General features: G+C 38.5%; 1 protein-coding gene across 3 annotated transcripts in view; it reads right to left on the reverse strand.

Annotated features, from left to right (window-relative positions):
- The window catches only part of clip2 (CAP-GLY domain containing linker protein 2), a 35,260-nt gene extending 14,013 nt beyond the window's left edge, over positions 1–21,247 (reverse strand). For all 3 annotated transcript variants that reach the window (XM_053485275.1, XM_053485274.1, XM_053485273.1), the window contains exons 1-3: positions 21,108–21,247; positions 18,220–18,421; positions 11,036–11,559 (exon numbers count right to left, since the gene is read on the reverse strand). In XM_053485275.1, the coding sequence (XP_053341250.1) occupies positions 11,036–11,559; positions 18,220–18,334 (639 nt within the window). In that variant the 5' untranslated portion in view covers positions 18,335–18,421; positions 21,108–21,247. The remainder of the gene's footprint in view (positions 1–11,035; positions 11,560–18,219; positions 18,422–21,107) is intronic.
- Positions 21,248–24,934: the final 3,687 nt, after the last annotated feature.

Below are 24,934 nucleotides of genomic sequence, written 5' to 3' on the forward strand. Positions count from 1 at the left end.
GACTTTAACCAACCATGTACTTGCAAACTGCTGGGCATCAGCCCTGAGCCACAAGTGTTTTATTTTTTCTATTTTCTTCCATTGTTTTCTCCACATACAGTACATTTGTCCCCAATCAAGGGTGTTTTGCCATGATATACCCTGAGAAATCCTCCTGTATGTCTGAAAATCAATTTGTTCAGCCTTTTGTTGTAACATTTAAATGTTTAACAGGAATTTATTCGCTGTATCTGTAGCATATGAGCAACAATCAAATTCCATCACTATCACTGTTGTAAAAAAAAAAAAGAACTTTCATGCCATTTACCCAAACCAAATTAAGGAGATAAAAAATTATAGGATTGTTTGGGTTATTTTTGGCCATGTTAGGAATGACAGCAGTTTGCCATTTCATTAGAACAATAGCAGTGCATTGACATTTCTTGCCTTGAAAAATGGACATTACTGACGTATGATTGATGCTGCATTCGACTAGAGTGCATAACTCATGATTCCCGACCCCTGACCAGGAGGTTATGCATGCTCCTCACTTTAAATGACTTACACTTTATTTGACTTCAATCAATCAATGTACAGACACATTCGCTTGTTGAAAAAAAAATCAATACATGAATAGTTTGCCAGCAAAATGAGATAAGTCCCATTTTTCACTCATTTGGCAAATTATTGTACTCAGGCACACATGAATGTCTATAAGAAATCAGTTCTGTTGAAAATCTGTATCTAGTCTTCTTAAAGAAGCTTTAAACTGTCACTAGCACTCATTTTGCTGCATTTAGGAGAATAGTAACTACATTTCCGTAAGCAAAATAGGCAGAAAAATAACGCTACAGCAGTCAGGACGCACATGATCATGTAGTGTGCATTAAACATGAGATATACGTGTTATGAGTTTGGGAATCTGTTTGATTTTGTTCTTTAACAGGTTAATTTGGTAATTGGTGATTTCTGAGACTGGTAACTCTAAATTAACTTTCCTCCTCTGCCGTAAAGGTAAGTTTTGTTCTTGCTTTTCTGGGGTGGTCTTCATGAGAGCCAGTTTCATTATGGCGCTTGATACATTTTACAAATGCACTTGACAATACTCGTCAAGCAAGAAATTTTCCAGAACAGTTCATTTCTTAAAATAGCAACTTGTTGTGGTTGTTGCTTTATTTACCTAATTCCATAAGTTTTTTAAAATCCAGTAGTTAAAATCCAGTACTGTTTTAGATATTTATTTAGAAAATAAATCCAAACTTGTGTGCAAACATTTGACTTATATGATGTACCCTATACTACATTATGGCACACTGTGATTTAAAACCAAAATAAAACTGAAACCTGTGGGGGAAAGATGCTGCTGATATTGCAATCTGAAGTCTTTGTATTTTTCTTGATCTTTAACAAACTGTGCAATTAAAAAGATTTTGTGTGACAAAACTCAACATTGTTTTCTTCCAAGTTGCTGCCAGTGGTTTACTAAAAAAACACCATCAAAGCATTTTTACTCTGTTACTGATACTAAATTGTGTATTTACATGGCCACAAACAACTGCAGCCTGATTTATCCACTGGAGGACAGGTTGACCATGTTTTGCAAAATTATCCAAAATCCACACTGATCTAAACGATTTTTTTGCCATTTGTGCTATATATCACTTGTGTGACTCAAAGAAACAACAAAAAATTTTTTTCCTAATAGCTTGTAATATTTCTTGCTTCCTTTGAAAGAAAAATACAGTCCTCAAAACTGCCAAAATGGAGTTTTCATTTTCCTGTCAAACCATTTACTTCTAAACAAAGGAATAAACATATATTCCAAATTGAAAACGGACCTGAAATAGAGCCCTGTGGCACTTTTTTCGAATAAATATCCCAAATTTTATTTGAAAGTAATATTCTTTTAATTATCATATTTGTTACTGATTTCTGGGAAGCATTACAATATCCCCTTTGGATCGCTTTCCACATGCGTTACTTTGTGGATCGGTGCCACAGCTTTGCCCAGGAAACAAAGCCACCTTGTTTCATTTCGGGCTAACAAACACGGGCCAGGGTTGCACAGTGATCAGGGTCGTATCTCCAGCAAAAACCTCAGACAGAGGAGCTTTTGTGTGTGTGTATCTCAAAGCTAACCCTCACCCTGGATGTGACAGAGGAGCAGTGTGAGCATGTTTTTTTTTTCTCCTTGCCTGGCTGTTGGTGTTAATTTTGGGATAGATTTTAAAGGTTTTTTTTTTTTTAATCTTTTCATTAACTATTATTGCACTTATATATAATTTGCTTATATCGCTGCATCATTAACTTACCAGTGAATTTTGCACTATTTTAATTTCACCTACACTACATCTAACAAATGTGTCAGAACACTGAAGAATGTTCTTTCATCCAAGCATTCCCGAACAGAAAATTATTTATCTATGATATATATGGGCGAGATCATGTTAATACTGGACGATCTCTCTTTCACACACAAACGTTCCTATTTTAAATCCATGAGTATCAATACGAAGCTGGACCTCTCTTCAGCCTCATAAAAACCCTCCACGCTTTGGAAAAAGGTTTCCACTTGAATTTGAAGCATGGCTATGCTCATTCAGCCACACGAGTGTGGTCGGGATCTGAGGTCAAGAGCACAAGCTTAGTGCCAATTCCAGTTCATCCCCCAAAAACTCCAATAATATAACAATTATCCTCTAGGGAAATTGTAATTTTCGCATATCCCAGTTAGGAAGCTTGGATCAACCAGGATACAGCGCCTCTGGAATAGATGGGGCCTTGCTCAAGGGCTGAACAGGGGCAACTTGGTTGTGCTGGAGTTCGAACCCCTAATCTTCCTATCAAAAACCCAGTACCCTACAGACTTAACTGTTCGAGCAACCACTGGCCACTGCCAGTGTAATGGTCGACTGTCCACATACTTTTGGTCATATGGTGTCTAAACTTCCATAGACCAACATTATTTCATTAGAATAATCCAATGTTTCGTCTCATTATTTAAACACACGTAATAATATTCTGGAACATGGCTTATCCCTGAACCCTCCACTATCAGAACACGTTACGTTCCAGTTGAAATGTAAGGACAGACGATTTGTTTTTGAGCTGAAACAAGCTGCTATAATTTGATTTTTAAGCTACCACCTTCCGTCACTTGAATACATCACTAATACATACGATTGCAATTCTTGCTGGCAGTTTTAACACCATCACTTAGTTTCTGCAGGACCTCAGTGAAAAAGTTCTCAATCTCAGCAGCTGTGACTTAGTGTCCCTCTTAATTTTTTTTTTCCCGACGAGACAGGAAGCAGATGAGACAGCCTTATTGCACATGTGGCGATAATGTAACAAAAGCAAACTGTGAGCAAAAGCAAAAAAAAATGCTTTTCCGTGTCTGGTTTAAATCTTACTGGAGGTGTTGGTGGAGGTGGTTTATTTGTCCTCGAAGCTTTTTTCTAATCTGGTAGAGAGCACATCCAGATGGACATAAGGGTGAGATGTGCTTTGGACTGGCACTTTAACAGACATTAACTTGCTTTGAGAACGTTCTGTGATGTTAAATGGATAAAAATGTATGACATGTTCTTTCAAAAGTAAAAAAAAACTGATAGCGCCCAACCACCCAATGTTTTTGAAAATAAACAAACTTCAGAGCGATAACAGGAACTACAAACCTGTTATTTACTTTCCTCCAAGTACATAACCAGTAACGTTTTATGCCCTAGAATCTCGACTACATGTAATAATGATGCGATGATAAAGATTTAGTCTGTAAACATTTTAAACACTAACTTTGATTTCCATCCCATTCCACATAAGTGTAGGATTCGATATAAATCTTGGACTATGATGCCAGATTTTACCAGAGCATCAAATTTCACTCCACAATTGTTTAAAGTGTCCAGGTTTCTGAATGACGAGGCAACTCAAGCACAGATTAAAAGGAGAGTCTGTTTAAAATTTGGCCGTGCTTTCGGGCTTCCTACTTCCTTGATGTTTGCTTTAAAAATCCATCCCAGTGGGTGACACAGGAAGTGCTGCAATATCAAAGCAAGAACTCAGTGAAAAAGAAATAACATGTCAAATTCCGGTCAGTTAGCGCACTAAAAATATGACTCAGGATACAAAGGACAGGACTTGATCCCTATCTCTCTCTCAGACATAGCTCTCAAAACTGTAGCGCTGAGAGCAGGCAGAACATCTGCCCGAGCCTTCACTTTGGCAGTCACACAATCCACCTTCCTGTTGCTCAAACAGGCCACGGTTAAGAGCTAACTCTGCATTCCACAAGACAAAACCTGCGATTACATACAGGCAGCTGAAAAGTGCCAGCTTGCGATTTTAAATTATGCATTCTGTCATTTCTATGAAACCTAACCTGAGGGCGTTTGTAAAGAACCAACCTTGGCTGTTGATTTATAATCCTTTTGTGGTTTCGAGAACCTACTTCAATAGAAAGATCAATATACAATATGTCAATATTTAACCCCAATGGAATTACCATGACTTGAGTGAAACTGATTGAGGCCGTGTTACACATTACAGGATGGGAATCTCTATTTCCTAGTTGTAGAAGCCGAATTTATGAGGGACAAAAAAAAAAAAAAAACACAAAGTGAAGCCATTAACTGTGATAAGTGATATACACTGATCAGCCACAACATTAAGGGCCATTTGTGTTTTTTAAAATCTGTGTGAGAGCAGCACACGCCAATCTCATTTTTAGCCATAGCTGATGAAGTCATTTCTGAAACATCAATGATATTAGACGTAGCGTGAAGATTGCCTTTCTCGTTCTCTTCTTCTCTTTGTGTTTTAAATTAACTTGGTGCATACTGCCACCTGCAGTATGGGAGAATTGAAAAAACGCAAGTTGCATATAATTATAATGTAAACACGGGACGGGGGGACAAAGCAATCGTTCCTGGGCACGGTACGACTCGATCATGCCTACTAATGTAAAAGCACTCCAACACCACTGTCAGGTAAATTGATTGACATTGATTATCAATTATATATCAGTAACTGGGGACAGGATTATAGGGATTTAAGTCTCTAGTCAATCCATGGTTGCGGAACCAAAGCCCAAGTTCACGGGTTTTTTACCTGGGATCCAAATTCCCCAGACCTCAACCTAACACACACTTCATGGTGCCAGACATCACAGCACACCCACAGACACTTTACTTTTTGTTTAATAATATGAGCAGCCATTTTGATTTGACATTACATGATGAATATGGAATAAACAGACGGTCACAAGTTTCAAAACAGGAATACAAAATTAAAATGTTTCCTTTGTGCTTTTTCTAGTCAGAGGTCGAAAATAGCAAATTAAGACTTTTTGTTCTAAATGTAGCATAAGAGCTGGTAGGCCTAACTAGGTAACAACAACACAGCAAGTTAAATAGGCACTCTTTAGAACTGTACTGAAAAACATACATAATGTTTTATTGAGCAGACTTTAGCGCTTTAGGAAGGAGTCCCCAGTGTCAGCATTGTATCAGTCAGAGTAAAGCTTTCAGGAACACTGCAAACAATAATCTCTTAGCGAATGAAATGTTCTTGAAGCTAGCCAAACCTGTCTATAATTTATTCAAATAAGTTTACAAGAAAACAAATGTAAAGATTATTACGCTTATTTCTAGTCAAATGTTACTAAAATTGTAAAAAAAAGTGAAAATTTCTTGCTCTATTGGCAGAGAATTTTGCTTCTTTTAAAAAATAAATTCCTAAAACTAGTAAAATGATCTGTCAATAGAACAATATTTTTTTTGTTTACAATTTTAGTAAAAAATAATTTAAAATTTACCTTTTTTTTTTTTTTGAAGTTTAATAATTTATATTCGATCTGCTGTAGACTTTCAATAAAGTTTAAGACTGTACATAAATGTAACTATATTTGAGATATTTTCACTTATAATACAATGAAACCTCGGATTATGAGCATAATTTGTTCTGGAAGCAGGCTCATATTTCAAAACACTCATAAACCAATTTTCCCATAAGAAATAAAAGGAACTTAAATTATTCGTTCCACTGCCCAAAAAATAAATATATAAAAATAATTAACAAAAAATATAAAATAAACATAAAACAAATTAACCTGCCATTTACCTTTAAAAAAAGTTAAAATTAATTCCGACAGATAAGTGTTTCCGTTTGTGCGCGCAGGCGCTGTGTGTGCATCCCCTCCCTCTTCTCGTCTTACACAGTTACCCTTTCTCCACTCTTTTCACACTCAATTGAGTGACACACTAACGAAATCACTGCTGTAAAGTAAAAATAAAACAAATTAACCTGCACTTTACCTTTGAAAAGAATTGCGACAGAGCAGTGTTTCTGTGTAAAGCAGAGAGAAAGAGAGTGTGTGTGTGTGTGTGTGCGCGTGTGTGTTCGTGCGTGCATCATTGATATGTACAATAATAGTTTAATGTGTTAAAGTGACAATTATAAAGTTAAGTCTGAGTGTTTCTTAAAAACATATTTAAATTTTACTGCCAATGGAATCTCTAAACACATTATCCTATTATACAATGACTTTTATTCCTCTACCATGTGAGATACTACGAGGAACACCACTATCTTTGTGCATATTGACCAAAAGGCTTGCTTTCCTGAGTTACACGACATTGAGGAGTCCTTCACGTGCTTTAACGCCGTCATGGTAATACGAGATCCCTCCCTGGGAGCTAACGTCAGGGAATACAGCAGAGAAAAGTCTGCTCTCTGACAGCTGTGAAACAAAAATTCGGTTTTATGTTCAGTTGACCACACAGAATGTACGTATACACGTTGATGTGCTTTACTCATTGTAGAATCTGTTGCCTCCGTTATCCCAATGTTATATTAAATCACTTTCCCTACCCGCCATGCTGGAAGCATAACCAGACATCTTGTTGCCATGACGACGGTAATATTAGATACACATCCTCATATGTGTGTGCGTGTTCCTTATGTAAACTACAGCTTGTCAAGGTTTAAAGTACTTGCCATTAAAAGAAATCTTATCGTTAATATCACTATCAAGGGATGATGTACTGTACATATTTAACTAAAAGCAAAAATATGCACCCCCATATATATTATACAGTATATTTATATGAGACAAATGCCCTCCCTCACAAGTCTTCACCTTGAGAACAAACAAATGGAAAGGAATACCAGCTAAGTTGCGTGTACATCAGGGAGCCGTACAAAAATTGTTTGCGTCGATGAAAAGACAAGTAAAGCGAGTTCACAAAATAAAATTAAAAAAAAAAAAATTATATGCAAAATTTTCATTACAGTGTTGGAAATTGGTAAAATTATATATATGTTTTTGGGGGGTGGCTGAAATAGACTATCTGCATTTACATTACTTCTTATGGGAACATTTGTATAGCAATAAAAATTTCTTCCTGAAGAACCCGCCTTCTAAACTAATTGAGTTCGTATGCCAAGGTTTCGGTGTACCAGACACATTTATTTTTTAAATAGAAGCGATTTAACATGACATTCATAAAGGTAGATACAAATTTTTTATTCAATATTTATACTATAAAATTACACAGTTTGACCTAAGCAATCTTTTTAATAAATAAGAAACATATTTAATGTCCATCATTAATCAGTTGTACAGTACCCCTTATTTTGGTCCTAAGGGCAGGTGAAGTTTTGCACTCAGCTGTAAAACTCTTACAAAGAAAGTGAAAATGAATAGCTTTTCCCTGGATGGTGTCTAATTACAAACAGCCAGCAGCGACCTGAAGGCTGTGTGAAAACAGACTAAAAGCACAAAAGGAAAATCTCTGATCAACACGCTGACGCAATTCGGCTGCAATGGAGAAGATTAAGAAAAAGCATCGACAAAACCGAATGGCATGTTGATATCAGTAAAAAGTTGTATAATAAACTAGAATAAAGCAAGCTGGGTGAATTATGTAATAACACATTGCGTAAGTTACTAGTTGAAAAAAAAATAAACCTGGAAATAAACTCTTGCGTAAGTACCTTACAATGGATTTAACAATTAATGTTGTGGTAGATCCACAAAGAAGTTATTTCCTTTTAGGGATGGGAATCGCCAGGGACCACATGATAGGATATCACGATACCTAGGTGCCATTCTGTTAGTGACACAATTTTATAAATATATACATTTTATATATCTCAAATTATTTGCAAAGTTTGTTTAGAATTGTAACTATATGTTACAATGCTAAACTAATTTTGCAAATAATTCAATCTTACAACAGTTTAAAGATCCTCCTAGTCCAAGGTCCTAGTCATTTTTACTGCCTTAAATGCAAGTTAAAAAATATTTCAAAGACAAATAGTTGATTTATGAATTGCCATACAAAAGAATTGTGATGGGTAATTGAATCAATTTATTCCCACTCTATTACTCTAATACTAGGGATGCACCGAAATGAAAATTCTGGGCCGAAAACGAAACCGAAATTTTTGGATGCACTTGGCCGAAAACCGATACCGAAACCGAAAATGGCTTCATTAAAAAACATGTTTAAAATATTTTCTTTTTGTTTGTATTAAAAACCTACAAATTAATTAAAATTATTGCAACTTTGCTGTCCTCATCTGAAACTTTGAAGTGCTTCCAAACCGCCGACATACTCCGTGTTTGATGCGTAATGACAGCGCGAACGAGACGGGAGGATGGGAGAGGCGTGGCGACAATTTCGGCTTTTATTTTCGGCGCTTTCTTACGTTTCGGCCGAAACCGATAATGCTATTTCGGCCGAAAATTTTCGGCGGCCGAAATTTCGGTGCATCCCTATCTAATACCTTTGTTATAATAGCTAGATGCCATTGTTTCTTCGCCAACCTCTTTTGTTACAGAGAAAGCACAAGGTCAAGAAGAAAAAAAGCCTAACTTTACTTCTGAGAGCTGACACTAGAGACTCCTTCCAAATATCAACAATTATACATTATTCTACTCTACATTTACTGTATATGGACCAGGTGTCATAATAGAAGTACAGAAGACCAATCGGATTTCAGAATTTACCATCCCCGGGTTGTACAGACAGGCTCAGACCACTGATAATATTGAAAATTGGGCTCGAGAGTGATGCAACAGTAAAATATTCGCCCTATCATCCAAAGAGTGCGAGTGGTGCCGCAGCCCTTCGCAGCTAGAAGTCTAATTTGCACTTCGAAACATAGGCAGTAACACTGCTAGTGACACACACATCATTACATATAATACTTCATGTTTCACTCCTACTACTGCTGTCATACCCACACACCATATCTTTACTCTTTTGATTGTAGTGAAATCTTTCTATTCCATTCTGCCTTTCCATTTTAGGTCTTGGACAGTCGTATCATACAGTGCCTTTGCCCTCCCTGTGTGGTAGATTTTAACTTGATAGGAGAGTACCCAAACAGAAAGACGGGTGGGAAATTGCTACGACTTAATTAAGGAGAAAATCGTGGAAACTCGCCCAAAAACAAACACTGGGGTATTTATCATAGAATGCCATTTGTGGAATGATTAACGCTGCACAACCTACAACGCTCACACTTTCCCTTCATGGCTAAGTCCACTCTCTGAACTTTAACCATCTAGGCTGATGCTGACCAGTGCGTAACGCCTCCACCATGCCCTTATTAATGGAAAACAGTAACAGTTAGAGCTGCTGATCGATAGCTGATCACTGGAGGGGGATGCTTGGTGGTAATCCCATTTGGTTAATGCTATTGACTGCTTAGAAAGCTTTTTCCCAACGCAGTGCTAAACGAAAAGCAATCTGACCCAAAGCCAATCAAGAGATGACACCAGCATAGAAAGGCTGCTGCGTGCTTCCTTCTGAGACAGCTGACCCATGGACTTTGCATAAAGACATAGATTAAGTGGACCAATAGCAAGCTCTCGATGAAGGCTATAAGAGGATGGAAGGATGTAGAGATATTTAAAATCTGGGAAGGGTTAGGGCAGGTCAGAGTATCTTTTCTTTAAACATACAGTACACTATATGAACAAAAGTATTTGGCCAAACCTGCAATGCAAATACGTTTACTTCAATATGAAGTTGGTCCATCTTTTGCAGCTATAACATCTTCCACTTTTCTTGGGAGGCTATCCACAATATTTTGGAGTGTTTCAGTGGAAATCTTTGCCTATTCAATCTGTAGAGCATTTATGATGTCGGGCACTGATGTTGGACGAGATGGCCTGGCTAGTAGTGATGCGCGGGTCGTCTGGTTACCCGCGGGTCGGGTTGGGGCAGGTAAAGAAATTGTCACTTTATTTGCCGGACGGGTTGGGGCGGGTCATTAAAAACAAAGTTAAATAAAAAAATCCATGTATGTTGTGTGCAATTCCTATAGCCCATATAAAATATTTGGGAATATCTATTTTCATATTTTATTAAGTTCTTTAATAAGATTACGTCACGTGACAAGTCACGAAAGTGCCAAGCAGCTACCGCTGCCAGTCACAACAAAAACAAAGAAATAAAAGTGAAGACTGAAGACGAAACGCGGAAGAAATTGAGGTCGGGAATTTACATCATTAAACGAAAAAAAAGGTCAAGCTGCTAAATTTCAATAACAATGCCTAGTAAGTCTATTTAATGGTCGCGGATGTGGGGCAGGGCGGGTTGTAAAAGTAGATACAGTGGTGCGGGGCGGGCTGGGGCGGGCCAAATAATTTCATAAAAGCGGGCATCACTACTGGCTAGTAATCTCTGTTCCAGTTCATCACAAAGGGGATTGAGATCAGGGTTCTGTGTTAGGGCCAGTTAAGATTTTCCACACGTTAGTAATCAAACCATGTCTTTATAGTTTTGTACACTGGGACAAAGTCATGTTGGAATGGAAAAGGACCTTCCATGACCTGTTGCCACAAAGTTGGAAGCATAGCATTGTCCAAGATGTCTTGGTATGCTGAACCATTAAGATTGCCCTTTACTGAGGATAAGGTGCCTGACTGAAACACCTAAATTAATAATTAACAGGTTTGGCCAAATTCTTTTGTCCATATAGGGTAAACTTCAACTAGGATTTGAAGTCGTTGCATCAAAATTGAAAGTCAAAGCAGACTTACCAGCACGCGGTCTCCCACTCGCAGATCCTTTTCTCCACCTTTCTTCACCGAGCCACTGTCGGACATGTTGGAACCGGACTCATTTCCGGTCTTTGCAGCGCTGTTCAGTATTCCCTCTCGCAGTGGTACGACCACCCGCTGGGAACCGGTGCCGGTCTGGCAGTTCGGTCCAGTAAGAGGGTCTGCAGGGTGGCCGTCGCCAGCTTCCGCTGCGGGCTGGCGCGTGAGCTTGGAGGGCCGTGTGAAGATACCCTGGAGAGGCAAGCACTCGAAGTAGCGCACGCCGCCCACTGAGCCGTCGTTCTTGCCCACTGGTTCATCAAGAACGACTCCTGCCCACTGACCTGGGGCAAACTGGGTCTCACCAAGATAAGCCACACGACCCGGCTTCACACCATTCACCCATACGCGCTCACCCAGCGCAAAGTCACTCGGCACTTCGTCGCCCACCTCAGAAGCTTTTGAGCTCGACTTGTCTGATGCACTGCTGCTCGGGGCAGGCGCGGGCTGTTTGTGAGGAACATCTGGAAAGAGACGTTTAATTACTCGATCAATAAATCAATCAATTGCACAATACAAATATGTGTTGTTGTTTTTTTCTTAGAGGACACAATACATTTCCTTAATTATAAAACTTTAGGCTAGTGTATAAAACTCACAGCAATTTATACAAGTATAACTGATTTCCATAGTAAGGCCTCTCTGTTCATAATATACTCTAATATTTTTTGACATTGGTTTATTCAGCTGTAAGATATTTCCAGTATTTACGCTGAAACGGCTGCCAACCGCACACTCCCCACACATCTCATTCATTGCACAGGATTAGAGAGTTGGCTCGTATCTTGTCCTCCAGGTCACGGCAGTCTTCATGCCGCACTCAGCACTACATTGCTTTCCCCAAATCAGTGGGTGTTTTACCGTAATTCACAGATTATCAGCTCCAGCCTTTGACACATGCGGCTGTTTTGTGCAGCTTGTGGTCTTGCAAAACCCAGTTAAAGAGAAAGGGAAGAGGGGGTTTAGGTATTTAAGCCAATTGCTTCCATATGTTCAAATGGCAAACATGGTCAAGCATGAAGTCAAGATATAAGCAAATTAGCGCTAGCATCGGTGAGATAGCATGTTTCATGCTCACTGGTGGGAAACAGTAATGTGGTTAGATTTCGCTCATCATCACCTGCATTTGGACGGGTCATTTGGACCGTTTAAACACGGGCATTCAGACTCCTACCAAACAAAAAAAAAAGACAGCGTAGCAAGACACGCCATGGTCGCTTATTCAGCAAAACATAATTTAAGCTTAAGGGTGAATCAAACACCAATTTGAGCCAAATATTACAAATGAGTAATCACTACAAAAACACTAGCATTTCCCCTCTATTTCTAGGTTGTTGATTTGTGGATCCAGGGATCCTGCTTTGAGCCCCGGCGTCTTGGGTTGTGAGACGTCCTACCTAGCCACTGCATGGAGTGTTGGTCTCAAGCCTGGATAAATGGGAGGGTTGGGTCAGGAAGGGTAACCGGGGTAAAACCTGTGTCATGTTGTTTGCGGATCAGATGGTCGGCTGATCCCTTGACAGGAGCAGCCAAACGAAGGTTATTGGAAAATATAAAAAAGCACAAAACCAAATACTTCCAAGGAAAAATAAACCTCCCAGTGCATTAGCTTTAAAATTTTACGTAAATTATTTGACATCTGAGACCAGTGGTTAGCACTGTAGCTTTGAGTGAGGGTTGGGGAGTTCTTCATTTAGTGATGACTGCTTGTAATAAAGGATTATGTTTAGTTCTTGTTGTCACAGCGGACAAACTGATCTTGGCACAGGTTTCACGCCGTACATAACCTTATCATTTTACCCGGGCTTGGGACTGGCACTGCATCTGGGCTGTGGCTGGGGTTTGGGCATTGGCTGGAAATTGAACCTGGGCCTTCCACATGGTAGGCGAGAAACCTACCACTGAGCCACCAATGCCCTTCTGCGGAGATCCTGTAGGTCACGTCCAGAAACGTGTACAATAGATATCACACTCTATTTATCCTGTGGAAGAAGTGTCCGAGAACGAGACTCTAATTTCTATTATTTTAAAATAGTATTGTCATGTTGATACCTTAGAATTAATATATCCTTTTTTTTCGGTTATAGTGTGCTTAAGTTATGCATGATTTGATCTCTTCAGCCTCTGACTTTACTATCTGACTCTACTCTAATCCTCCCCGTCACTAGGGGGCTCCCACATTAAGCTACTACTACCAACACTAAGCTGGGAGGGCCGAAGACTATCACGTGTTTCCTCTGAAACATGTGACGCCCGCCGACTGCATCTTTTCGAACTGCTCACTCACACACCGCTGGGGGCGGCATACAGTACCACACTCGGAGGACAGCACTATCTGCTCCTTCCTCTTGCGTGAGCTCACAGACGCTCCTGAGTGGGTGTAGAGCCATGATTAATGTGGGAGCACGAAGTACCTCTTATCCCTCCCCTCTGATAGAGCTCAGCCAATCAGCTCTCACTAGACCTCCGGCTGCGAGAGTTTACAGCTACGAGCACTTTCCCACTGCGCCACTCGGAGGAGTACTTCTTACTGTTTTTTTTTTCAAACAAAAATAACTTTAGCAAAATATGGTCCTAATATGTAAAGTTTACACAAACATAAAGACAAAGTAACTAGGAGAAATTCCATGTCCTTGTATGTGGACATTCAGGTTTCAAGAGGTTACAGTTCAGAGCTTTATTGTTAAATATCTGACTGAACCGTTAGATTCCTAGGTCTTGGTGTGTGTCAGTTTTTTAGCCATCCATTTTCGACTAATCTTCATGAAGGAATAATTAGGCCATCTCCCAGATGGATTCATATTCATATCTTTTTATCTCTCTCGCACGCACAACGATCAGCCATAACATCGTAACAAACTGCCTAACATCGAGTAGTGTAGGTCTCCCATCTTTTGCCACCAAAACAGCTCTGACCAATTAAGACCTGAAGTCCACTAGACCTTTGTAGGTGATGAACACACTCACACCCGGCCATCTGTATGACGTAAAAGATATGTCATTCATTAGACGAGGCCATCTTCTTTCATTACTCAGTGGTCAAGTTCTAATGTTCAGTTGTAATTGTAATAATAATAAGACTCAAAATACAGGAATTAGAAAACAGCTTATTAAAAACAGTAACAGCTTTAAAATCCTCAATATTCTTAAGTCAAGAAAACTACCCTACAGGTGGATGTGGGTTTGTCAGAGGGTGTATTCAGATCATCTTGCGGTAAAGCTTGTCGTTAGCAGCAATACTCACGCCGGAAGTCGTGGGCCGAGGCGCCGAAAGAGCTGAAGGCCCAAGACATCTTTGCCCCTCTGGCTAAGTTGCTGGGGTAACGGGAAATCGGGAAGGACACACACACACACACACACTTGAATGCACACACTCTGGGGCCAAAGGAGGAGAAGAGGCACTATTGTGGCAGTCATCCCCTCCTTCTGACTGAATCGAAACATTCAGCAGGACAGACAGGCACAATGACCTCAGCTCAGCCTCTCACACCAACACACACACACATATATATACACACACACACGGGAGTCTCATAGCAGCCCATCCTTCATGGTTGCTAGATACTTAGATCTCTAGATACTTGGATATTCATCATCATGTTTGTATAGCATGTTCCTTTTCGACTGTACGATCCTTTATGATCATTTACTGTACAACATCCCTAACTGGAACGGTTGAGTCAATGTAGCAGCTGTAACATCTGCTGGAAAACCCCGAAATGAGTACAGGATGCTAATTCGATTCATCACCAAACAAACCTTGTCAAACCTGACTTTTTTTTCCTGAAAACCAATAAATAATGATTTAATGCGGAGATAAGAGCTCAGAGTATCGGCTGATTATCAAAAACGAATTCAATTCCGAAAATCTCAGTACCCCAGTAATGCTATGTCCCAGTGGTGCTAAATTCTCAATTCTGAGGGGTCAGAAGGTGTTTATTATTTTCAATAATACAACAGTTAGTTCCGACTAAGTGATCTGATTTGACTAGAGGCATTTCATGTGTGCTGATAATAGAGCATAACAGTACTGAGATGTTTAACTATATGTATCACTCTGCAGTACTTGAAAGTGGAGAGAGCACCTTCCTGCCAAAACCCACAATCAAAATCAGTCACAAAAGCACTTTCAGCAAGAATCCGTATTCTTTTGTTCACGGCTAACAAGAGCGACAAAGCTAACTAGCTTTTAACACAAGGCTGAATCCCAAATCCATCACTAACCCCTGAAGAAGGGCACTACTTGGTCTTTGTAACAAGGCAATCCAACTTATTCTAACAACCTATATAAAGCACTAGCTTTCCATTTTATGCTATTTGACATTCAACCCTAAAACCCCAGAAGTGAGCAGATTTTCTAAAGTGGAATACATGGAAATATACAGTATCAATTTCGTAAGTTTCTTAGAATTGTCTGCCACATTAATGATTTCTTCTCCTCACCTTTTAGCTAAACAGTAACGAAAAATTTTAAACTACTTTTACCCTGGTAATTAGACTAACTGTCAGATGCTAATTGTCAATTATCAGCTCAATGCTAGTTTCCCCAATAACTGACAGAATGCTAAATGGTTAAAACAAATCATTGTCTGTTGAGAATAAATGGTGTTTGTAGAACTGTTGTATAAAAGCAATATCACAGTCGCACGTCACGTCACAGCTGCGCTGATATTCAGCACAACACAACGCACAGCCTCGAGTGTGATATTGCTTAATTATAATAGACAACTCCCAGGTGCGAAGTCAAGAATGTAACTGACCAAAGTTATTGAGACAGGGAATTGTATGCTGGATGGTTCGGTTTTAAAAGTTTATAATTTAAGTTAGAAATTTAGTTTATTAATTTTTTTTTTTTTTTAAGTCTCCAGTGTCTGAACCTTGGATGACCTTCACCAACTCTGGAGAGAAAAAACAAGAGAGGTGTTTATAGCTGTTGTAACATCATTAACAACAAAGTTGTTTCACTGCTTCCGGTATTTCTCCTTTTTGTACAGGTTCCCCACAATTCTACGTCCCCTTGACCATGGCTCTCGATCACTTGCCGATTGTCTTGGCTTCATTTCTAGCCACGGTTAGTTAAATTTCAACAAGTCAAAGCTCAATCCACTAGCTGTCTTTCCTACAGGAAAACACCAACCAGACTTCATTTCGCTTTTCCATGTTTATTCTAGCCAAGTAAAAAAAAATCGACTTCAACTTTTTGATCTTGACTATTAATATATTCAATGCCTGGAATCAGAAAGTCAGGTCAATTTAATATTAATATCTATCTTACTGGCACATTAAGCGCAGACCTATGACTGCACTTAGCCTTGTCTCCAAAGCAAAGTGTTTATATGGTAATGATACTCATTACACACATACACTGAGAACCAAAATACACTCTGGTTCGCTGTCTCATTGTCTAATGTGACGTTTGGCGAACTGTGTTGTAATTACGCCTGGCTCTCCGACAGCTAGCCCTGCCCTCACTTGCCATATACAAGCATTTCCTTTCCTTTTTAAAAATAAAAAATAAAACCTTGTTCACTGTGATGTGGTTTTGATGAAAAGTCGTATCTAAAAATCAAGTCAAGGTCTGTGAGTTAATGTAATTTATACAGCGGCCGTTCCCAAATCCAAAACACCCCTCACGGAACACCACATCTGTCAAACAAGTGCAATTAGAAATATTCCAGCTAATGAGGACAATCTGATCAGCCGAAAGGCTGTTTCCAAGAGTCTGTAGACAATCTGAATGGAATCTGTGAGTCGTCTTTTGTAATGCTAATCTTTGCTAAAGTTTTCCTGAAACACCTGAAAATGCATCCACTTAATAAAGTTACACGTGGAAAGCAGAAACACTGCGACCACCATGTAGTTGATCATCTTCCAATAACTCCATGTGTCTGTATGATTACAGTGCGAACAGAAAATTACATCTTAGCAAATGAGAAGATTCCTGAATCTAAGCAAACCTAACCCTAACTTTCTTAGAATAGGTCACAACAAAGCAAATGTAAGATTATTAAGTGCATTTCTAGTAACTAAATTTAAAGTGCAAGCTAAAACGGTTTAGTTACACGGGCACATCATTTTGCTAATTTTTTGGAATTTATTTATGGAAAGAATTCGTTGAAAGTATTTCCCAGTAAACTAGACAATTTGCTTGCATTTTTTTTTCCCAGATTACATTTGACTGGAAAAAAGGTTAATAATCTTATATTTGTTTTGTTATTTTATGATACAGACAGGTTTGGCTAGATCCAAGGACATTTTACTTGCTAAGATGTCATTTTTTGCAGTGCACTGAAAGAGGATTACATATTGTACAACCTTATACCTGTCTTTACTTTTATATCTCCTTATAAAAAAAAGCCTAAATAAACAAGTCCTCATGGAAAACCTCACCATGCCAACAATTCACATTTATATGAATTTTTTGCCAATTCAAAAATTCCAATGATCACTTTTTTACAGTTTCATCTCCAGCCCTGTGTTTAATTTCAAAAGACATCATGAGACCAGATGTCATATTTTGGACAAGTCCTTGCTCCTTGGAGACATAAGCACATAATTCTATCTGCTGGATAAAAAGACAAAGACTATAAAATCCAACAAAAAGGCAAGCTGCTACAAATTTTACTTATTTTAACTTTTTACTTATGTTCTGGGAATATTTGCACCGATTTTAGTAATAATACGAGCCGTTTATGACAGTGTTTCCACCATAGCATGACATAATAAACAGCGAACCACGAGACTTTTTACTTTATAAAGCGTGTGCAGTTAAAGGCTGCTTGCTGTTTACATATCGAGACTTCACTTCCTGCGTTTCCTTTTCCCGCTCAAAGCATTCCACAATGGAGCTAAACCATGACGCCCTTCTGTGTCACACAATGTAGTTCTCAGCCCTAGAGATTACTACTCAGTTCATACTCTCTCTCTTTTAGAAATCACTGTGATGGAAAAAAACAACGAGTCGAGAGCTCATTCCTGAACCTGACTCCGTGAAATCCCCTGCTACAATTCATCACTAAAAAAAAACAAACAGCTGAATCATGGCAAACTGTAGAGGAAGGCTTCATGACTTCCTGCGTGTTATGCACTGGTGGGGAGAGATTAGGGACTACATGGTGACTTACTGTCTTTCTGAGTTGCAGGGGAGGACGGTGACCCCGTGGTGGTTCGTCCCACCGGGCTCGAGTGTTTCGGACCCCTGCCAGGGATCTTAAGGCCGCTCGACTTCAGCATGTTCATGGTGTCCGCTTGAAAGGTGGGTGGGGATTCCAGGAGGCACTAAATGTTCAGAACGCGGGTCGCTCTTTCTCCATTTTATCTGTAGGACTAATAAGAAGTGTGATCTGATCAGACAGTTACAGAAGTAATTTACAACCTTATATCTATCTTATATGTACATTTAGTGAAAAAAAAAGTACAGTGGTTGTACTGAAAAAAAAAAAAACTGTACTGTGATTTTTGTGCAAATCACAAAAAAAAAAGTTCTATCCAAAGATACACTTTCATAATGTAAAACCCAAACAAAACTATATGAAAAAGAAACGGTTCCTGAGAATAAAAAAGAACAAAAAAATCACCAACTTTTACAAAACAATGAACTCCGTATAGAACCTCCATAGAATATATTTATTTAACAAAAATGAGGGCCAAAAAAAAGGCAATACTGTATGGCAATACTACCCCCTTACTCCTACTACAGAATATAAGAAGGTAAGTTGTAGCCAGGTGCTGCTCTTGATTAATCGATCATCAGCACTTCGGAGGTTTTGGCAATTTGCTGATCTGGATCTTTTAGGTGTGTGTTAACACAATGCCAAGAAGGAAAGACATAAGCAGTGATGGTAAAGATGCAATTGTTGCTGTTGTCTTCTAATTGATCTATTAAATAGCATAATCAGAATGTTTTATTATGTTGACACACATAAGGTATTTGACTCAGGCTGTCAAATACTATCATAAAACAATGTGCATTTTTATAGACATTTTTTTGTACGCTGTGCCTAATGTTATTGATATTTGGAGGAAAATGTCGAGCTATGCTTTTGTGTACCTTCCTACTTAATCTGATATGGAGATGAGATTGATAAGTGCCATACAGATTTTATATTTGTTTCGATCCATGCCCAAATACATCTTTACAGCATTTGGCAGACACCCTTATCCAGAGCAACTTACATTGTTATCTCATTATACATCTGAGGAGTTAAGGGCCTAACTCTAAAGTCCAACAGTGGTGGTAAAGTTTGAACCTGGGACCTTGTGATCCATAGTCCAATACCTTAACCACTGAGCTACCCCTGCGCTACAGGCAGTACTGTGACCAAGACCACCTCTTCATGTGGACTTGGCCACAGTTCCCACGCACAGGATGATTGTGTTCTCAATGATCAAAATGAAACAGACTTTGAATATAAAAACACCCCAAAATTAACAGCAGAAAAACAGGGAAAAACAGGAGATGATTCAATCTGTAACTGTCTCAAAGAAGGACGAAAAAAAAAACACTGCAATAAAATATTTTTTAAATTGATGGTTTACAAAAGTTAGCAGTCACCTTGTGTGATGTCCTTTGTTTATTCTGTATCTTTGTGAAAATGTATTTTAATTATTAATCCCATAAACAGTTGGAATTAAATCACCAGTTACTATCACAATACCTAAGCACCAATTCGATTAAAATTCTATAAGTATCATGATTTTATAAATATCCCAATTTGATGTTATATTTTAAACCTTCAAAATAAGTTTAAATTTTAACATTAAATTAAACATAGCCTGCTCCTTATAACATCATTTTTCTTACTTAAAAACCTAAAGCAGCATTCAAGCAATACAAAACTTCGAATACAAGCGTTTAACATTTTACACATATCTCGGTTATCTGTCAAATGTGTAAATTGTACAGTATGTACCATATTTAGGATTATAAAGAAATGGTGACGTTTTACCACCTCCAAAGTCTCAAAACTCAACTTGACAGTGAGCGCGCAAGATGAGGCGGGGCTTCTGACGCACATGATTTTCAATTATTTAGCGCTTGCAGTGTTTTGAGACTGGTGTAAGAGTGTGTAATGAGTGGGTTTAAGACTTCTTCGCTCAGAGTTTAGGGAAAAAGGCAAATCTGAGGCTTTTCACGCGCTAATTTTTATAATGTTACTTATAATAATGGCAGCTATGTTGCGGATACAGAACGTCCATGAGCTATTCAAAACCAAGGGAACTAAGTTTACATATTTTTGAGAGTTTTATGACATTTTGTGCAAGATTTAGTGAAGACATAGCACCATGGGTCCCAAGAATGTTAGCGAAAAGAAAAGGGAGTCACTTTCAGTTTTGTTTTAAAAGCAGCCAGTGCCAAAAGAAATCATAAATTAAGGTCAAGTGAGGTTTAATGTCTGTTTATTTCATATTTTACTTTATTGGCATGACTTTTGATTGTATTGTATCATTGCACAGTATTTGTATGGCGATATATCGATAACCGCGATATGAGACAGAACAGTAATCATACCGTGCATTGGTCATATCGATGCCCCCTGGTGGAGAGGACTGAGACAGTCCCTGAAGGCTATGCTAAATACATCATCTTCACATAAGATGTGGCACACCAGAGCCTTAAACATTAGACATCATGTAAAATTCCTGGACGTGTATATATATGAGATATACATATGATCAGCTAATACTGAAACTAATAATTTATTTTACAAAATAATAATAAAAATATTAATAAAAGCGCGATAGACAAAAAGATAGAGGTAGAGCTCATTCTCTTAAAGCGCTTCTGGGCTTTAATTAATCAGCATCTACAATATATCTTTAGGAGGATAAGACGAAGACAAAATAATAATAAAACCCCCAAAATAATGTTTGTGAAAGTTTATAAACGTGCGCGCGCCGCAGACGAAACTGTGCTCTATTGTTTTGGCTATGCGGCGTGTTCGCTCGCGCGGCCCTGTCACGCGCCGCAACCGTTACAGCAAAGCAACAAAAATATAGAAATGGCGTTTACCTCGTCAAGTCCAGCCGTTATAAAGTCCTAACGGAAACCGCCCGAGAGCAGCGTCGCGTTTTCCTCTGAATGAGACACACTCGCGTATCCGCCGGCATGCGAGCTCTCTGTCGCTGCCACTCCCTACACCCTCACACACTCCCTCATACACACACACACACTTGGATGCGAAAAACATGGATGCTGAGGTGGAGAGGGTGGAGTGTAGCAGGATGCTAACTGCAGGGAAACGCCGGGGACGTTTTGTAGCAAACTGTACAATTATGACCATTTTTTCTGTCATAAATGATTAATTTACAATAATTTTGTCCCTAGTTCTAAACATGAGGCATGACCTGATTTTATCTATCATTGTGTGGACTCAGAAAACACCACAGACAGCGTGTTTATTCATTCATTAATTCAGTTTGAAAGTACCATTGTGCCCATTGTAGTTTTACAGCTGTGATTGTTTTTATGTGATTACATAAAGTGTTTTCATTACACAGCTTTTTCTAATTTAGAGGACCACTGCAGGAACGTGTATCAAACAAAACTGTATTAAAGGAATAAATATTAAGCTTGTTTTTAGTCAAAAATGTGTCCACATGTGCACAAGCTGCGAATCACTACCGAAATGAGCCGATTAGAGGATTGAATGAATCGGAACTTGTGGAGTCGAGGCCATTTTTCGGTTCGACAAGAATCGACTCTGTCCGGTGGTGATTCGCAGCTCGTACACAAGCATAAAGGACAGTCATTGGAAAACAGTTGGGGAAAAAACTACAACATCTAAGACATACAGTATATGATGTTGCATAAAAAAAAACATAATTAAAAAAGGGAATACTAGCTTTTACACATGACTGTATATAGATACTGTGGCCAAAAGTTTTAAGAATGACACAAATACAGTATTTACAGTATTTCCCACTCCCTTAGCTAAGAAACAACCCAACACATAAATGGTCTGACACAGGACTGATGATAGCGCTCAGCTTAATAAATTTCAAGAAGGGCAACAATGAAGCCTCTTCTCTCCAGGCAAAACATCAAGGACAGACTAATATTCTGCAAAAGGAATGGGGTAAAGTAATTTTCTCAGTTTAATCCCTGTTCTGATTGTGTGGGGCATCCATAAATAAGCTCACCCGGAGAAAAAAAGGTGAGCGCTACCATCAGTTCTGTGTCATGACATCAGTAAAGCATCCTGAGATTATTTATTTGTGGGGTTGCTTCTCAGGCAAAGAGAGTGGGCTCACTCTCAATTTTGCCTAAGAACACAGACATGTATATATAATAAATAGTGCAAAACATCTGAGAGCAACTTCTCCCAAGCATCCGAGATCAGTTTGGTGAGAAATTATTTCCATTAGGCAAAAGTGCTAATTAGGTTGCCCAGGGAACAAAACATAGACATTTTGGGTCCATGGCCAGGAAATTCCTCAGACATTAATCCCATTGATGACTTGTGGTTAATTCTCAAGAGGTGGGAGGACAATCAAAAATCATGCAAATTCTGACAAACTCCAAGCATTGATTATGCAAGAATAGGCAGCCATTGGCTCTTTGCATAAAATAAATTTTCAATAAAAGCCTTTGACACTTATGAAATGCTTGTAATCATATTTCAGTGTACCATAGTAACATAAAAAACTATAATAAAAAAAACCCACTGAAGCAGCAGACTCTGTAAAAATTAATATTTGTGTAATTTTCAAAACTTTTTGCAATGGCTGTTTGTGTTTAAAGTTAGAAGCTTACACATGTATTACAGCTGAGAATTTGATGTTGAGTCAGATTCCAACTCTAGAAGTTGAAGCCAAATAATCAAACAAGTTCATCACACATTTTTGAACAATTTTCAGAAAGAGCTTTTTTTAAACACGATCTCACATATGTCTTTTATTTAATCCCAAAAATGATTAGTAGTAACTATAGCTGTGAATCGCAGGTAAATTTTGATTCGATCCAATTCTATGCAGTAATTTAATATGAACTTTATGTTAATTACTATACAAAAATATATTTTTATAAATCTAAAAAACAATAGCATGAAGTTTATAAAGGTAAATAGCTTCTCTGACATTGTGGGAAAAATCTGTGGCCATGACTTGGTTGTGCAAACCAAGTACTATGTTATAGCTACAACTTACCAAGGCATGGGAACAAAATAGTGTAAAGCATGGCAATGAGATACTATGTTATGGCCATGACCTTAGAACATGTGGTACTGAGATTAGTCATGTCTTAGATGTGTTTATGATTGTTGTTCTGGAGTTATGCTGTGTTTCAGTGAATAAATATAAATAATTATCCATATACTGTATACTAACAGTTTAAACTAAATCAATTTAAATTTGTGTATAGTTTAAAAGAGGCTATATGCTATAGGGTTATTAAGTTGTGGCCACAACATAGTATCTCATGGCCACACATCATACTATTTAGCTTCAATGCCTGGTAAGTAGTGGCAACAACATAGTATCTTGTTCATACGCCACATACGCTATCATTAGCACTTATTTATTATTCCATTTTCTGACTGACTGAATATCATTTAGACAATTATTTTGCGGACTCAACCTAAACGATACAGTTTGAATCAGAATCAGTCATATCCTACAGTAGTTTTCTGGAATCGAACAGTCCTGCTTGTGCATCACAAATGGAGCGAATGAAATCGCTGCTTCCGGAAGGCACCTCTGGAGTTTCTCCACTTCCGGCGAGCCGCCCCAGAGTCATTCATCATTCATGCAGCCTAATCAGGAAAAGCTACTGTCTCTTATTGCTTAGCAACCAGTACATATGTAAAAAAAAAATCAAGCATACAGGATTTTTGGCAGCCAGAGTGTTAAAGTGACTGGAGAAATCTCATTTTCAGTGGTGTGTCCAGAAGGCAAAGACAGACAAGTACATACTAATAGGTAGCAAATAGAGCCAAGAATACACTATATGATGGTGGAGAAGGACAAAAAAAAGTTAACACTAAGCTAACACACTAAGAAAGGTTACGAGCACAATAAGGTATGGCGAAGAAGAGTAAGACAACAATAATCAGTGGCAAAGGGGTAAGAACACACTAAGGAGTGACAAAGAGGAGCATAAACATGCTAAAAGGTGGCACAGAGGGCTGTGAAGATAAGCAAGGGGTTGCAAAAAGGGCAATAAATACACTACTAAATTGGACCAAAAATGGGGCACTAACACAATAAGGGTCACCACTTGGCATCAAATGATGGAGAAACACAAGAACACACTAAAGGGATGCAAAAGGGGGCAAGAACACACTGAATGTTGGTGAAAAGGGGTAAGAACACATTCATGTATGTAAAAAAGGATGAGAATAGATTAAGGAAGGGTAAGAACACACTGAGGTGTTGCAAAGAGGGCCAAGGACATGTTAAAAGGTTGTGAATATGGGGTGAGAGGGGTGAGAATGTGCTAAAAAGAAGGGCAAGAGCACAAAAGGGTGGCAAAGAGGAGTGTAAACATGCTAAATAATGGCAAAGAGAGGTGATAAAGGGACAATAACACACTAAAGGCAACCTCTTAATGTGGAGTGATGAACGAGGGCAAGAACACACTAAAAGGTGATGATGATAGGATCAAAAACAAAGTAAGGGGTGGCCCCACCTACATTAATTGCATTCTGTATATTTAGCTTGAATTGTTACTTTGATGCATGAATAAATGAGTTCACAGATTTGGATTCATATATTAGAAATTTGGATACAACAACAAGCTGCTAAGATATTAATTATTAAAACTGCATGGAGGTAAAAGACCTCTGGAAGGAGTAATTTGAGGTCACTTGCCTCGCCTCTTCTCAATTTCATCACAGTTTC

Source organism: Clarias gariepinus, chromosome 24, assembly GCF_024256425.1.
Source record: "Clarias gariepinus isolate MV-2021 ecotype Netherlands chromosome 24, CGAR_prim_01v2, whole genome shotgun sequence".
Lineage (NCBI taxonomy): Eukaryota > Metazoa > Chordata > Actinopteri > Siluriformes > Clariidae > Clarias > Clarias gariepinus.